The following is a 13,864-nucleotide window of genomic DNA, read 5'->3' as shown; positions in this document are numbered from 1 at the left end:
TGATATTTAATAAGTATTTGCCTTTGTCATTATATCAACAGTGGTGTAAAAATGTCAATGTGTAGTGTCTTGATGATGCATAAATGACAAACTTAGCATTGCTATAATTTTACTTTCATCTAAACATGGAGTAAACTTTCAGAATATAAACAAATGCCCTTCGCCAAAACAGACTAATTTGCGTTAACTCTCAGTTCATTTTGATTAATTGGCTGATTTGGCAAATTTTCGCTGTTTTGTGTTTGTTTTTCCAGAGGCACAGCTATTGTACCTTGGGAGAGGCCTTTAACCGCTTAGACTTCTCCAGTGCAATTCAGGATATCCGAAGGTTCAATTATGTGGTCAGAGTGAGTACTTTATTTCAAAGCCACTTTGGTGATGCTCTGGGTTGACTGTGTTTTGAAGATTTTAAGTATAAAATATTTAAGATGCTTTTGGCAACTGCATGAAGTTGTGCTTATTTGCTGTGTAGGAAAAAAACACAAGGAGTGAGTTCAGGAGAAAAACAGTAGTGATGAGGAGTTTCTCCAACGTTGCTGTCCTGGGTCACAGAGGTGCCTCTGCAGGTTCTGTGGGACCTGGCCACACCACCCACGTGCTTTCGCTAGGAGCTGCTTAGCCACACGCCACTCCTGTCTCCAGAGATTTCACCAAACCACACGGATTTGGAATCTGCCTGGATGTTACCGTGCCAGAGATAGAAGGAAGAGCAGGAGCTTTCCCATGGGGTCTCCACCCGATCCTTTCCCGTGCATTTGCTACTGCCGGCTTTTCACAGAGCATGAGCCCTGCTTAGTAGAGGAAGAATGCCTAATAGAAAAAAGGAAATTTATACAAAATAGAACTCCAGAAAAGCCTTGTTGTGTTAATGACATATTTTTACAAGAGATTTTTATCTTGGCCTACATTTAAAAGGAAAAGATCTTAGCCATGTATTCCATTTAGTTTTTGCTTTTATTTGTCTAAAGATTAATTACTCTGTGCTTTATTACCTTCCTTCTATTAGGCAAAGTGAAAGTGATGGTTCATGAAGCTGTTAATTTTGGGTTTTTAATGGCTCTTTGAGACTGGAAAGATTTTCCTTGTAATGGCTTTTAGGCATTTAAAATTGTTATCCAAAGGACAAACAGTTGGGAGGATTACATAAAGTTAAGCCTGAGGTGGTCTCACCCTAGGTTTGGGCCGTCGGAGTTTGCCAGGGCACCGTGTGTCACCAGTAGGGGCTCCTTGGGGCCACGTGTTTCCGGAGGCGTCGCCGCTGGCGCGCATGGAGACCAATTCCTCCGTGGTTTTCTGAGCTCCCGTTCAGATGCCTACTCACTGCCCGCAGGGGCCCCATCAGTTCTCCTCCAGACGATGGAGCCGAGATTTGATTCGGCCTTGTCGAAGTGGTCAAGAATTGAGGAGCCGGGAGAAACGTGAGTCAGCGGAGTTGTGTTGTACAAAAAGGATTTCTCCACGTCGCTCGTTCGCGTTTCCGACCGTACTCAGTGTTTCGTACGAGCAGTTGTTGCTCGCTCGACCACACAGGGATTCATTCTTGGTGGAAATCTGCAGCGGGACGCGCCCTGCAGGAGGAGGCCGCCCGCCGGCCCCGCGTGGCCCGTGCGCGCCGCCCTCTGGCCCTCGGCTCGCCGGCCTCCGGAGGCCCTGAGCAGCCGCGCTCCCGGGCGGGGTCTGCGGGCCGGCCTGGGGCTGCGCGATTCCAGCCGCCGCGACCCTCCCGGTTTGGGTTTGTCTGCGCGCGCGCCGTTCTTTTCTGAGGAGCCGTTCCTCGTCTTCCTAAAGCCTCCTCCGAACAGCGGACGCCGGGAGGGCGGGGGCCTGGGCTGCGGCTTCTGGTGCGGGCGGCTGTGGGCGTTAGTGTGCGTGTCTCGGCGAGCGCCGCACATGGTCGCCTCCCGGGGTGGCGGCGGGGGACCCGCGAGTTTAGGACGCGCCCACCACGCCCCGGGCTCCTCCCAGGTCCCGTGTGCGGCTGCTGGGTGCGCAGTGCCCCTGCCCGGCGGGCCTCCCTCGGGTCCTCCTCGGCGCCCCTCACCAGGCTGGCGGGGCTCCCTTCCAAAGGCGGGGCTTCTGGCCGGCCTGCCGAGACAGACAGACGCAGCCTCGGGGATGCCCTGGGCTGAGGCCCGGCGCCCCTCCCCTCCCCGCCCCGCCCCGCCCGCCGCCCCCGCCGGCCCCTCCGCGGCCTCCGGTCCGGTGTCCTCTTGTCACCTCTGCAGCTGGCCCGCTCGCTGCCGCCCCCCCTGCAGCTACGGGGTCAGTGGGCGACCTGCGCTGCGTTGGGCTGGCTTCGCAGGAGGAGCAGCGTATTTGCTGATTTTTCTGCCTTGAGTGTTTGGAGCAGCGCGTACTACAGCTGAGGCGATCCTCTTGCAGTTGGTCTCAGTGAGGTGGTTTCCCATAGTGAATGCTGAGTTGTCCATGGAGTCGCTCAGTGTTGGAATAGCTGTAAACAAGAAGCGCAGAGGCGTTTTTTTGAAATGCCCGATAAAAAATTTCCTAACATTTCTTATGGCATTCAGTAATATTTTCCCTAAGAATTTATGTGAAAAGAATTAATAGTATACATTTTTCAATTCACATTTTATATAAAATCCTTTTGTTCATCTAGAATTAGCAGTTTTAAACTGAGACTAATCAGTAATTACTACATAGTTTCTGAAGAAAAAATTAGTGTTAGACTTTAGTGTTCAATGATAAATTGTTTCAGTTATCAAAATAAAGTAGTTTGGAGTGGAAGTAGCCTCTAATTCATCAGGACTTTCTAGCAGTGTTGGTAAACCCACCATCTGTACCATATTTAAGTCCCTCCTGGTTGGGGTCATATAGAAGGAATTTATTAATCCCTTAGTCACAATAGGGGATTAGGAAGTATTAATAAATAAATAGGAAGGCTTGTGTATGGTTAACAAGTGCCATTTATTAGGCTGTTTCATGAGAAGTGAGTTATGGAAGATTCATGTTTGGGCAAGACGGGATCACACAGAATAGTATTTCTCCATTCAGAAACGTTTCACTGAAGGGGTAGGATTTCCCGAAGCACATACAATATTCTGAAAGGGTATCTCAGCAACTTCATGACTTACAAGACAGTTTAGCAGTGGAAACTGGATTTCTAAAAGGGTTGTTGAGTAATGTGACCAGGAGGACACAGGAAGTTGGGATTTTGTGTCTGTGAGCCATGACTCTCGGACTAAGGTACGGGTGTGAATGAGCGACAGAGACTGACAGTCAGACTTGGAAGCCATACGGAGACCCCGGGAGCTCTGAACGGCCCACACTGCACAGGACAGCTGCCTCTGCTGGACGGCCCAAGCCCCGGCTGCAGTGCTCACACCTCTGCGGGCCCGTGGGCTGCGTCCTCGGCCAGGCCGTGGCTGCCTGGTGTCTTGTCCCCAACTTTTCCATGGGCACTCGCCACCAGTGGTCAGGAGGGCCGAATGGTCGGGAGCCAATGATGGGGTGCGGAGAGTGAGCAGGAAGAGGACAGTTACAAGGGTAGCAGCAGTCATCTGAGTGCATCTGGTGACAGAAGGGCGTATGGGTGACAAGTACAATAGGCCTTTCTTTCTTTCACAGTGGATAGACCCTAAGGTCTTCTAATATTCTCATCCTGTCTCACTTTGAATATGAGAAGTGAGTCCATGTTAAGGTAGATTCGATGACATGATTACAAGCTAATAAGACAGTAAAGAAAAACTGCAAGTATCAGAATCTAGGAAAACCTTTTGTTTCGACAAAAGGTAGATGAAGACGTTTTAATGCTACTAGAGTAAGAGTAAGAATTTTGCTGGTGAATTGTTGAAGCTGTGTGACAGTAAAAATAGTAGAAGGTGTCGAAGTGGCCTCTGCCCCCACAGGGAGCTGACAGTATATTTGTTGGCAGGTGTGGGTTCCTGCAGACTTGGCAGTGGGCTTGGGCGCAGGTGGCGGTCAGACATGTTGGCCACAACAGGAGGACACACTCATCTGCTACGTGGGTTATCTCAAGGAAACATCCTGTGAGAATGATTTTGGAGTTAAAGATGTACCTATTCTGTGTTTAGTGACGTCAGTTTTCCTTCTGTTAGAGGTAGGGTTTTTAGAGGGTGAGGATCTTTTGTTTTTGTTTCTCTTTCAGTATCACCAGCTTCTCTTATCTCTGTCTCATCACCTCACAGGAAGGTTCTGCCACCTCAGTGGTGTGCGCCCAGGTTGGACGCTGTAAGGGATGCTGTGTGGTGGAGTAGCCGAGCCTCTCCTGCTCTGTTGACTTCGTTTGTCTTCTCTGCTCCCGAGGCAGGTGGAGCTGGTCCCTCCCCTCTTTGTCCAGCTTTTATGTCTTAAGACTTGCTCGCCTTGTCCCTCTAACCCAGAGGCTTGTTTGCTGTGTCACTCGAGTTTGGAGATGAATTCCTCCCTGATTCCTGAGTATTTCACGGACCCTTTACATAGCAGAGTCCTGAAAACAATGACAAAGACATCTCTGGCTGGAATATGTGGTGTTATGAAGACTGTGCTGACTTCTGCTGAGGACTGCTCAGCATCAGCGGTTTACGTGGCGGCGCACCCTGAGGAGAGATGGCGAGGCCGCCAGCTGGACACCCAAGCGAGCGGTGGCAGGCAGGTCTAGGAGGGCCTGGAGCCACTTTTTGTGTGTGGGCTCTGTCTTTCTCTTCTTTGTTTACCAGGGAACCCCGGGTGTGTTACTGAGCCGCCTCATCTGTGGCCTCTGGTGGGTTAGTATCTCCCTCAGAGGCTGTCGTGAGGATGTCATCCTTAGATCATGGAAAGTTCCGGAACATGCTCTGTGCATGTTATCTGTGTTTGGGTGGTTTAGACCAAGGGGTGACGGCCAGGTGCAGATCCATTTATGGACCAAGATTTAAAGACAAGACGCAGGCTGAGAGACATGTTGCCTGTCACAGGAGAAGCCAGAAGGGGCACCAGAGAAATCTTTGTCCTGATGATGGCGAAGTGGTTTGGTTAAGACCTTCTTTTTCTCAATTCTATAAACTTTTCCTCTCATGGGAAACAAGTGACTTTCATAAGTGCATCATAGGACATTTTAAAATAATAGCCTTCTGAGTGCAACGAAACTGTTGAAAAGGTGTCTCTTTAAAATTTCTGATCCTGCTGCTGATCAAGCCTTTGTTTGCTGTGTTGCACTTTGTCTTAAGGGACCCAGCTGTGTGGGGAGTTACTGTCATCTAATCGTTTATTCAGTAACCCCACGGGACCCCACATACCTAGAATGTGACCTGGAAAACCATGGTTCTTGTTCTTCCTGAAGTGAGTAAATAGAGGAGGGGGGAATGAGCCTCTGTTCACGTGAATCGTTTTGTGAGCTGTGCCAGTTGCCTCTCATCACTGTTAAGTACTCTCCACCATTCGATCTAAGTATGAACTGACCAGCGGGACACTCTAAAATAATTAAATTTTTGCCAACTGTTTTACTGAGCCTGCAGGTACCCCCTGTTTGCAAGAAAACTTGGTATCTAGAAGTGGAGGAAGTTCTTTATTATAATAAAACAGATTCTTAACAAAAGGATGCCCTCTGAGTTCCTTAACACAAAAAAGATAGACTATTTATATTTTATTTTTTTAAAAAACTTCTATTCTTGGTTCAAGAATTGGCCATAGGCTACTACTCTAGCCATTTCCTATAATTTTTCCCCTTAAAAAGTGTTGGATTAAAGTGTACTAGCAAAATTTGTTAATGCTCTAAGAACAAGATTTGTCGAAGAGAAGGACCAAGAAATAATGCAGGGCCTCCCAGAGATGCCTGCTTTCAGTGGAAGGAAACGCTGTTCCTGACAGTCGACCTCAAGAGAGCTGAATTTGACGTTGCATTGCTGATGTTTCTAAGAGAAAGTGAACATGAGCTGATGATTATGGTGGATGGTGTGTGGCTGACTCAAGCACACTGGGAGTCTTTTTAAAATTTCCTTTGAAAGGAAACACATTTTTAAAATTATAAAAGATTTTACTTTTTTAAATTTCTTTTCTTTTCTTTTTTCTTTTTTTGCTGAGGAAGATTCACCCTGAGCTAAATCTTTTGCTAATCTTCCTCTTTTTGTTTGAGGAAGATTCACCCTGAGCTAACATCTCTGCCAGTCTTCCTCTATTTTGTATGTGGGCTGCCGCCACATCATAGCCACCAACAAGCAGTATAGGTCTGTGCCTGGGAACCAAACCTGGGCCGCTGAAGCAGAGTGTGCTGCACTTAACCACTAGGCCACAGGGCTGGCCTTGCAAAATTTTTAATTTTTAAAATTATATAGAAGTAACAAGGCAACCTCAAGTGTAATTTTATGTAGTCATAAGCTTTTGAAAGCTTGGTGCTTTAATTCCTTAAAAAGTCTTATATATGAGATTTGGGGATGTGTAATTTTTTCCGTGTGTATAATTATTGATGAAATTGTGGGACTCACTGGCATAGAGCTATGTAAGTAATCACACTGGGAGCCTTTGCTCATTAGGTGGCACACCAATGAAAGCGTGTCCTCTGGGTGAATATCCAGGGTATTTAGAATTCGAAATGTCATTACTCTAGAGACTGCAAGGATCCAGACCATCTGCATGTTTAACTTTCAGCATGTTCATCCTGTCAACAAGATGACTTGTGGGGGATGACTAAACACAGCAACTAAGAATGTTTTTAACAAAACTAAAATTGTAAACTGTGTAACAGTTCAACTCAGATAAAATAGCAGTCTGTCTTTCTGCCAGTCCTGGAAGTCAGTGAGTAAGGTAGAGTCTGGTGGGATGTTAATTCCCCAGGAAGGTGGAGAAAAGGGACAGTCCAGGCAGTAGACATCACATCTCCAAACCACCTGCTCAAGCCACTTCCCAAGACAGCGCAGCCCGTGTCAGTTCTTGTGAGGTGCCCTTCAACCTCAGGCAGAGGGCAGGGTCACGGATCCTGGAAGACTGAAGGAACCTGGTGAGGCTCTCCCAGAAAATTAACCTAGACCATAAAGTTTGCCTACAAGTTTAGGGAGTTAATGGCCTGCTTGGCTTCATCAATGTCTAGTTGAGAACTGTCTGCTTTTCTAGAGTTGAGGTCACATTCCTTTTTCGTTAAATGCAGTAAAATTGAGACAACTTTTTAAAATCACGTAATCAAATTTCACATCACTAAAGGCTGTTAAACTACTTGCCGTGTGCTGAGAGATGGAGACACCTGACAGACCAGGCAGCCTGGCTGGGCAACGGTGGGGGTTTGAAGATTTCCTCTGCTCCGGTCCTGCTCTGCTCCTCTCTAGCTGTGTGTCTCTGGGCTGTTTTCTCATCTCTGGCCTCTGTGTTCTCGTCTGTCGAGGGGGGCAGTGGTGCTGCCTCACAGCGGGTGAGAAGTCAGGGGAGTCACGTCCAGTGCTGCCTTCGTGATGATCAGGTCTGCTCCTGACTGCAAATCTAACGAAGCCCATGGCCAGGCGTGGACAGTGGATCGCTCTGCCTGTGCATGTTCTGTGATGAGACAGACTTTAACATGAGCAACAGAGCACTCTGTTCTTTATCTTCCTGTCTTTGTGCTCACACGCTCACTCATAAACACATAGATGTGTGAGTTTAGATTTTCTCTTGGATCCAAGGAATCTACCTGGAATTTCAAATAGCTACGGTTTTATTTAGCTTTACTTAATTCTAGTTTTATTATGTTATCAGAGAGTTTGGCCTATCAGATCTCTACTTTGAAATGGGTTAAATGTACCTTTGCGGCCGTTTTCATAATGGATTTTTGTAAATATTTTATTGACACATGAAAAAATCAGATTCTCTGTTTGAAGGATGTGATGTTTTCTGCTTGTCCATGAAGCGGGGTTTGGTGGTTATATTATTGAATTCTTCTCCATCCTTCCTTGTTTAGAATTGTCAACTTTGAAGAGATATATAAAAATCTCCTACAACATTTTTATTTCTAACAAATTTTCATTAAATTTCCAACAGATTTTGCTTTATATATGTATCTAAATAGAGGCTACTGCCTGGTTTTATTTCTTTGTAAATTGTCTTTTGCCTTTTCATCTTAATTACCATTTTAACTTAAAATTTCAGTTTGTCACCTGTTAACACTGCCACTCTTGTTTTCTTGGTGTTTGCGTGTAACAGTGTGGTAGTCTTCCTGCTGGGTGCCCATCCATTATCCGGTCCTCCGTGGGTAACTGGCTAAGCCAGCCGTGCTAACCCTGAACCGTCTGCTAGGGGTTTAGTTGTTTTTTTAAAGGATTTTTTTCCATGATATTAGAAAACTGTAGTTTATGTTGATGACAGAAGGGGTAGTTAGGAAAACTTATGCCCTAGGACACTCATTCCACATTGGCGAAGGAAATCCACCAAAAGCAGAGTTCTCAAACTTGGTCTTAGGGATCCTTTTTACTCTTCAAGATTAGTGAAGACCCCAAAGAGATTTCACTTATGTGAGTTATATCTATTAATATTTATCATAGAGAAATTTAAAAATAGACAGTGGCGTTTTTCACACCTTTGCAAATCTTTTTGCTGTCTGCTGTAATAGAGGACAGCCGAATTCTCAGGTCTGGTCCTGAATTCGGTCTGCTACAATAGCACATGTCATGTGGCCTCTGGAATACTCCATTGCACACTCATGAGAGCGTGAGAATGAGAGGGAAAATAACATGAATGATACTGTGGAAGTAATTTTGACCTTGGGGACCCTAAGGAGTCCCTGGACAACACTTTGAGAACCACTGCATTGGGGTAGCAGTCTGCCCCTCACTTCTCCTGGTGGTGAGAGTAGGGCTGTGCAATGCTCCTCTTTTTTCTCTCATTTTTCTTTGAGGAATAGAAGAAAAATGGATTTGCATATTCAGGTCTGTTTCTCTTGGGTCCTAAGTATTACAGCAGCAAGAAGCCCATTTGGAAGGTTTTGTTTATTAAACGAGCCCCGTGGCTCAGCGGCTGAGCCTCTCTTGGGTCAGAACCAGGAAGCCCATTGTGGCTACATATCCAAGTCACATCCCAGTCCTGCTTTTATCAGCAGTAATAAAGCTGATCTCTTAATCTCAGTCAGCCTGAATTCTTTGTCTCCAATTTGGTTCTAATTCAGGCAGGAGAAATGGATATTCTCACCATTAAAGTGGTGCTGATGGTGATGATGGTTGGACAAGAAAGACATCTGATAATAATACTTAGCTGATTTGAAAAGATTGACACTGCTGCCATGGCTTCTCAGGTGTGTTCAGTATGACCTAGTCTGACTTCCAGCCAAGGCCCTAAAGTGCTGTGTTTCTGTAATCACTGCGATATGGGACATTTTTTATGTAAATATATCAGAAGTTGCAGAATGATTTTTTCCTGAAGATTATCATGGGATTGTCATATTTATAATGTTATTTTTGGACTTTTACAGTCAACATGGCTATGTGAGTATGCGAGTTAGCATTTTCTTTTCTCCTTCTGAAATCATGAAAGGTGGCAAGGAGAATTGGAAGGAGGGGTTGAAAAATTCCTTTTCCAGAGAAATTGGAGGCAGATGTAATTCACAGATTCTCCACGTATTTACAGCTTAGCAAAAGCAGCTGTGATTGAGCAGAACTAGTACGGGAAGAAGTGAGTAGATGTGCTCATGTTGGCAGAAGGACTCAGCAGGGGCAGGTGGGCAGATCCGGAAGACGCCAGCAGATACATGTATTGTCCAAGAGAGACCTGGCCTGGACAGCAGAGCTGACAGATGCTAAATTCCTTGCTTACAAGTGAGGAGGTTACAGGGGAGAGGGCTGACCACAAAGACTTCTGAGACCCAGCTAGACCCAGAAGTGGTCTGTGGGCCAACCCAGGAGCCATGCAGATGAGCTGTATGTGTGAAAGCCAGCTTTCCCCGCAGCGGCAGAGAGGGGCAGCATTTGGGCTCAGCAGGCTCAGGAGGCTGAGCAGCCTCCTTCAGAATAGGTGCTCTTGGAAATCGTCCCTCACTCAGAAATAAGTATTAACAGAAGGCACCTGACATAGCGTCAAGTTTACCAAGGAAAAGGTGGGAAGGAGCAACCAACCCACGGCTGCTGAGCACCAGGAAATGTCAGGGAGGCAGGATGTGGGGAGTGGGGCAGAAACCAGGGGCTGTGGATGCAGATCCCAGGGCAGGAATGCTGGGGACCAGGGGCGATGGTTTGTGCCTGCCTTCAAGGCAGCAGGGGACAGCCCTGAGAACAGAGCAGAGAACCATCGTGAAAACAAGGGGGGCTGGAAGGAGACTTGGAGAAGGCAGGCACTGGAAACACAAGAAGGGACAGAGGCTGTAGAAGTGAGAAGAGACTCATCAAAACCCAACACTAAGAGTGAGTTTAAAGAAAATTACAGCTGCAGAGGACAGACAGTAAGAGAATATCCAGCATATCCATGACTGGAATCTTCGAAGAAGAAAGCAAAACGATGGGACCAAACAAATATTTAAAGATAACAGCCATGAAAACTTTCCTGAGGAGAAAATAGCCTTGAACCTACATTTTGAAAGGGCAAACTGTGTGCTGGGGAAACTGACCTAGATCGGTCAGTGTGTCACATCCTGCAAAGTTCTTACTCACCCAAGATGAAGTGACAAACACACAGTCTTACAAGGAGTGGAAATCAGAGCGGCCACTCTTTTCTCCTCTTGTCCTGACACTGTATGGTGATAATCACTGTGGTTGTGTGTCCATATCAAATGGATTTGTGCTTAGCCTGTTTCCTCTTTCTTTTAAGCTGTTGCAGCTAATTGCAAAATCCCAGTTAACATCATTGAGTGGTGTCGCACAAAAGAATTACTTCAACATTTTGGATAAAATCGTTCAGAAGGGTAAGATGGTGACTGATATTTTTAACAACCTAAATCTTAATGAGAAATTTAGTGCAAGGAGATGAGATTTTTAGAAAATGTTTCCCCAGTATGTATGTTGTCAAAAACAATAATGTCAAAGAATGTGATAGTATGGAGACAGTAATATAAGTTGGTCCCTCCAATTCTTAATGTTGTGTTACTGTTGTTTACATTTTTTAAAGTTGCTTTTGCATACAAAGGAATGTGTTATAATAAGAAAGATAATTAATCTCTGAGTTTTAAAAAGATATTCTACCTTTTCATGGTTAGTCATTCCCAGTCACGTCAGCTATATAGTTGTTTCCATAATTGGCAGGCTGTGACTTAGTCACTCAGGTGTCAAACAAGCCTATAATTTTCTTTTTAATTTAATGGTTGTCTTGATTAATTAGTGGCTAATAATAAATGGAACTTTAAATTTCACACCATGAGTTTATGCGTGATATGAATTTTACTATATGTATAAACCATTTTTAAATATCAATTCTCTTTATGATAAGTATAAAAGAAAATAGAGACTGATAATTTTAAAGGCAAAATTGTAGACTCAACTGAAAATACGCTATCGGGCAATATTTTAAAGTTTTTTTAATCTCATCATACTTGTGATAGCTCAGAAATGATGCCACTTTGGGGTTGCAGTGAAATTAGTCATTGTTTTTTATGGTGTTAAAATACACAACATAAAATTTACTGTTTTAACCATTTTTAAGTGTACAGTTCTGTGGCATAAAATACATTCACACTGTTGTACACCCATCACCCCCATCCATGTCCAGAACTTTTCCATCTTCCCAAACTGAAACTCTATCCCCAGTCAATACTCCACATTCCCTCCCCCAGCTCCTGGCACCCACCATCTACCTCCTGTCTCGGATTTGACTCCTCTAGGTCCCTCATACAAGTGGAATCTACAGTATTTGTCCTTTTGTGGTGGCTTATTTCACTTAGCATAGCGTCCTCGGGGTTCATCCATGTTGTAGCATATCAAAATTTCCTTCCTTTTTAAGGCTGAATAATATTCCATCATGTGTACCATACATGCCACACTTTGTTGATTTGTGTTTGTCGATAGACTCTGGGGCAGTGAAACGAGATCGTTTTTCACAGTGGCGGTGAACTGTATCAATCTGTAGTTTTGTTTTTGTTTATTCCAGTTCTTGATGACCACCAAAATCCTCGCCTAATCAAAAATCTTCTCCAAGACCTGAGCTCTACCCTGTGCATTCTGATTAGAGGAGAAGGGAAGTCCGTATTGGTGGGAAATATAAATATCTGGATTTGCCGACTAGAAACTATTCTCACCTGGCAACAGCAGTTACAGAATCTTCAGATGACCAAGGTATGAATTTCTGGGCCTAAAAATGATTACTCTGTTTTTATATTACAGAAGTCATTAACTCTTCTAAGTGTACGTGAAAGAGTCTTAACAGCTTTTTGAAAGACTTTTTTTCTTTACCTTTTCATAAGTATTCCTTCAATTGTTTTAAGATGTGTTAGGATCAAAAGACCTTGTAATGGCTTACAGACAGTGGGAACAGTAATCGTTAAGAAAGAGCTGATCATGTGGGTGATGAAGTGGTGAGTTAATTTACCTCTCAAGGAAATTGTGTTTCCGGCTGAAACAACGTTCAGTGAATTAAGGCTTTTGTGTTGCCAGCAGCTCTCCACCGTGCAGGGTTGGGGCTGCTTCTCCTCTTGCGTGCTGTCTTCTGTGTGTGTTGTGTGTACTGTGTATTGATGGTTCTTTGACAAAGTGAACATGGGGAAAAGAAGGTGCAAATCATGTCACTCGCTCTGATGTTTTTTGTTTATTCTGATAACTAGTTCCAACAAGAAAATGTTAACACCATGGACTACAGGAAGTGTCTTAGGTGTGTTTTATTTATCTCTTGTACTCTGTAAGAGAAAGAACAGATGGGATACGCATCTCTGTGGCCTGAGGGATAAACCATTCCACAGATTCACTGCTGTAGAGGCTCATCACTGCCCCAGGCTCCACAGGAACGCCGTCATTTTCAGAAGTGTATTTGCCATCTAAATATGAGACTTACATAATAAGGACGGATTCCCTGATGTGGATCTGAAGCTGAAGTGAATACATGAACATTCAGTGTCATAAGAGCTAAGCAGACTCGATGGAAGCATGCCTCGGATGTGACCCCACTGTGCTCCAGGCTCTCTGTGGTCCAGCTCTGCCCACCTGTCTCACCTCATTCCCACGGGTAAGGGGCTGTGTTATCAGGGTCTGTCTGTAAGACACACAGCATGGTTTGCTGTGGAGCCTTGACGTAAGGGCTCCAGGCCTGTTTGTCCCTCGTGCAGCCACCTCATGAGGCAGCACCACCTCAGCTAGTGAACTCTGGGAACTGCAGTCTGTGGTGGTCAGCAGTGGGGTTCAGTGCTCAGGACCCCTGAGGAAGGGGATGCTTGGCTGGGAAGTTCCAGCAGGGCCAGCTGCTGGACATCACTCAGAGAGAAATGTGGGTGAAGGACAGCCTTAGCCCAGTCAGGAGGGCCCATGCCTGTCACTGCGGGAGAGGAGGGAGGAGGCCAGGGAAATCCTTCATCCTCTCCCTGGTGGGCTGGCAGAGCAGGCAGGCATTGGTATGTCATCACCCTCCTTTCAGATTTTCCTTTCCCCTGACACTGACTTGGAAGAGCGGCAGAGAGAGGTGTGATGGGAACTGTGTGCGCCCAGCTGCCCTGCCAGGGTGGCCGAGAGCCACACTAAGGAGACAGTGCACACCCCAACCCTGGTGCTCGAGGTCAGTGCTCTGCCTCAGCTAGAGACGCCTCGTGTCACATGCTGTCACTTCAATCAAGTGGGAGAAACAAGGCGCAGAAACGAAAGTAAGGATATCCTTGAACCGAGGTAAAGAAAGCACAGATGACAGTGCAGAGCACAGGTTATGTCCTGTCTGGACCTGGAGGCAACCCCTGCCCTGGCGGCTGGGTGCTGGCATCTTCCAGTGACTCCCTCAGCCCCTCTCAGACCCCTTCCATGTGCTCAGCATTGGGCAGGCAGTGGGCCTCTGTGGTGAGCTGGGTGTTCCGCCC

General features: G+C 45.7%; 1 protein-coding gene across 18 annotated transcripts in view; it reads left to right on the top strand.

Moving 5' to 3' along the window:
- FBXO25 (F-box protein 25) overlaps positions 1 to 13,864 on the top strand; it is a 182,828-nt gene that overhangs the window by 154,469 nt on the left and 14,495 nt on the right. For all 18 annotated transcript variants that reach the window (XM_070598476.1, XM_070598480.1, XM_070598468.1 and 15 more), the window contains 3 exons: positions 255 to 347; positions 10,690 to 10,783; positions 11,962 to 12,146. In XM_070598476.1, the coding sequence (XP_070454577.1) occupies positions 255 to 347; positions 10,690 to 10,783; positions 11,962 to 12,146 (372 nt within the window). The remainder of the gene's footprint in view (positions 1 to 254; positions 348 to 10,689; positions 10,784 to 11,961; positions 12,147 to 13,864) is intronic.

Source organism: Equus przewalskii, chromosome 28 (genome assembly GCF_037783145.1).
Source record: "Equus przewalskii isolate Varuska chromosome 28, EquPr2, whole genome shotgun sequence".
Classification (NCBI taxonomy): Eukaryota; Metazoa; Chordata; class Mammalia; order Perissodactyla; family Equidae; genus Equus; species Equus przewalskii.
This window is presented reverse-complemented; position numbering and strand designations above follow the sequence as displayed.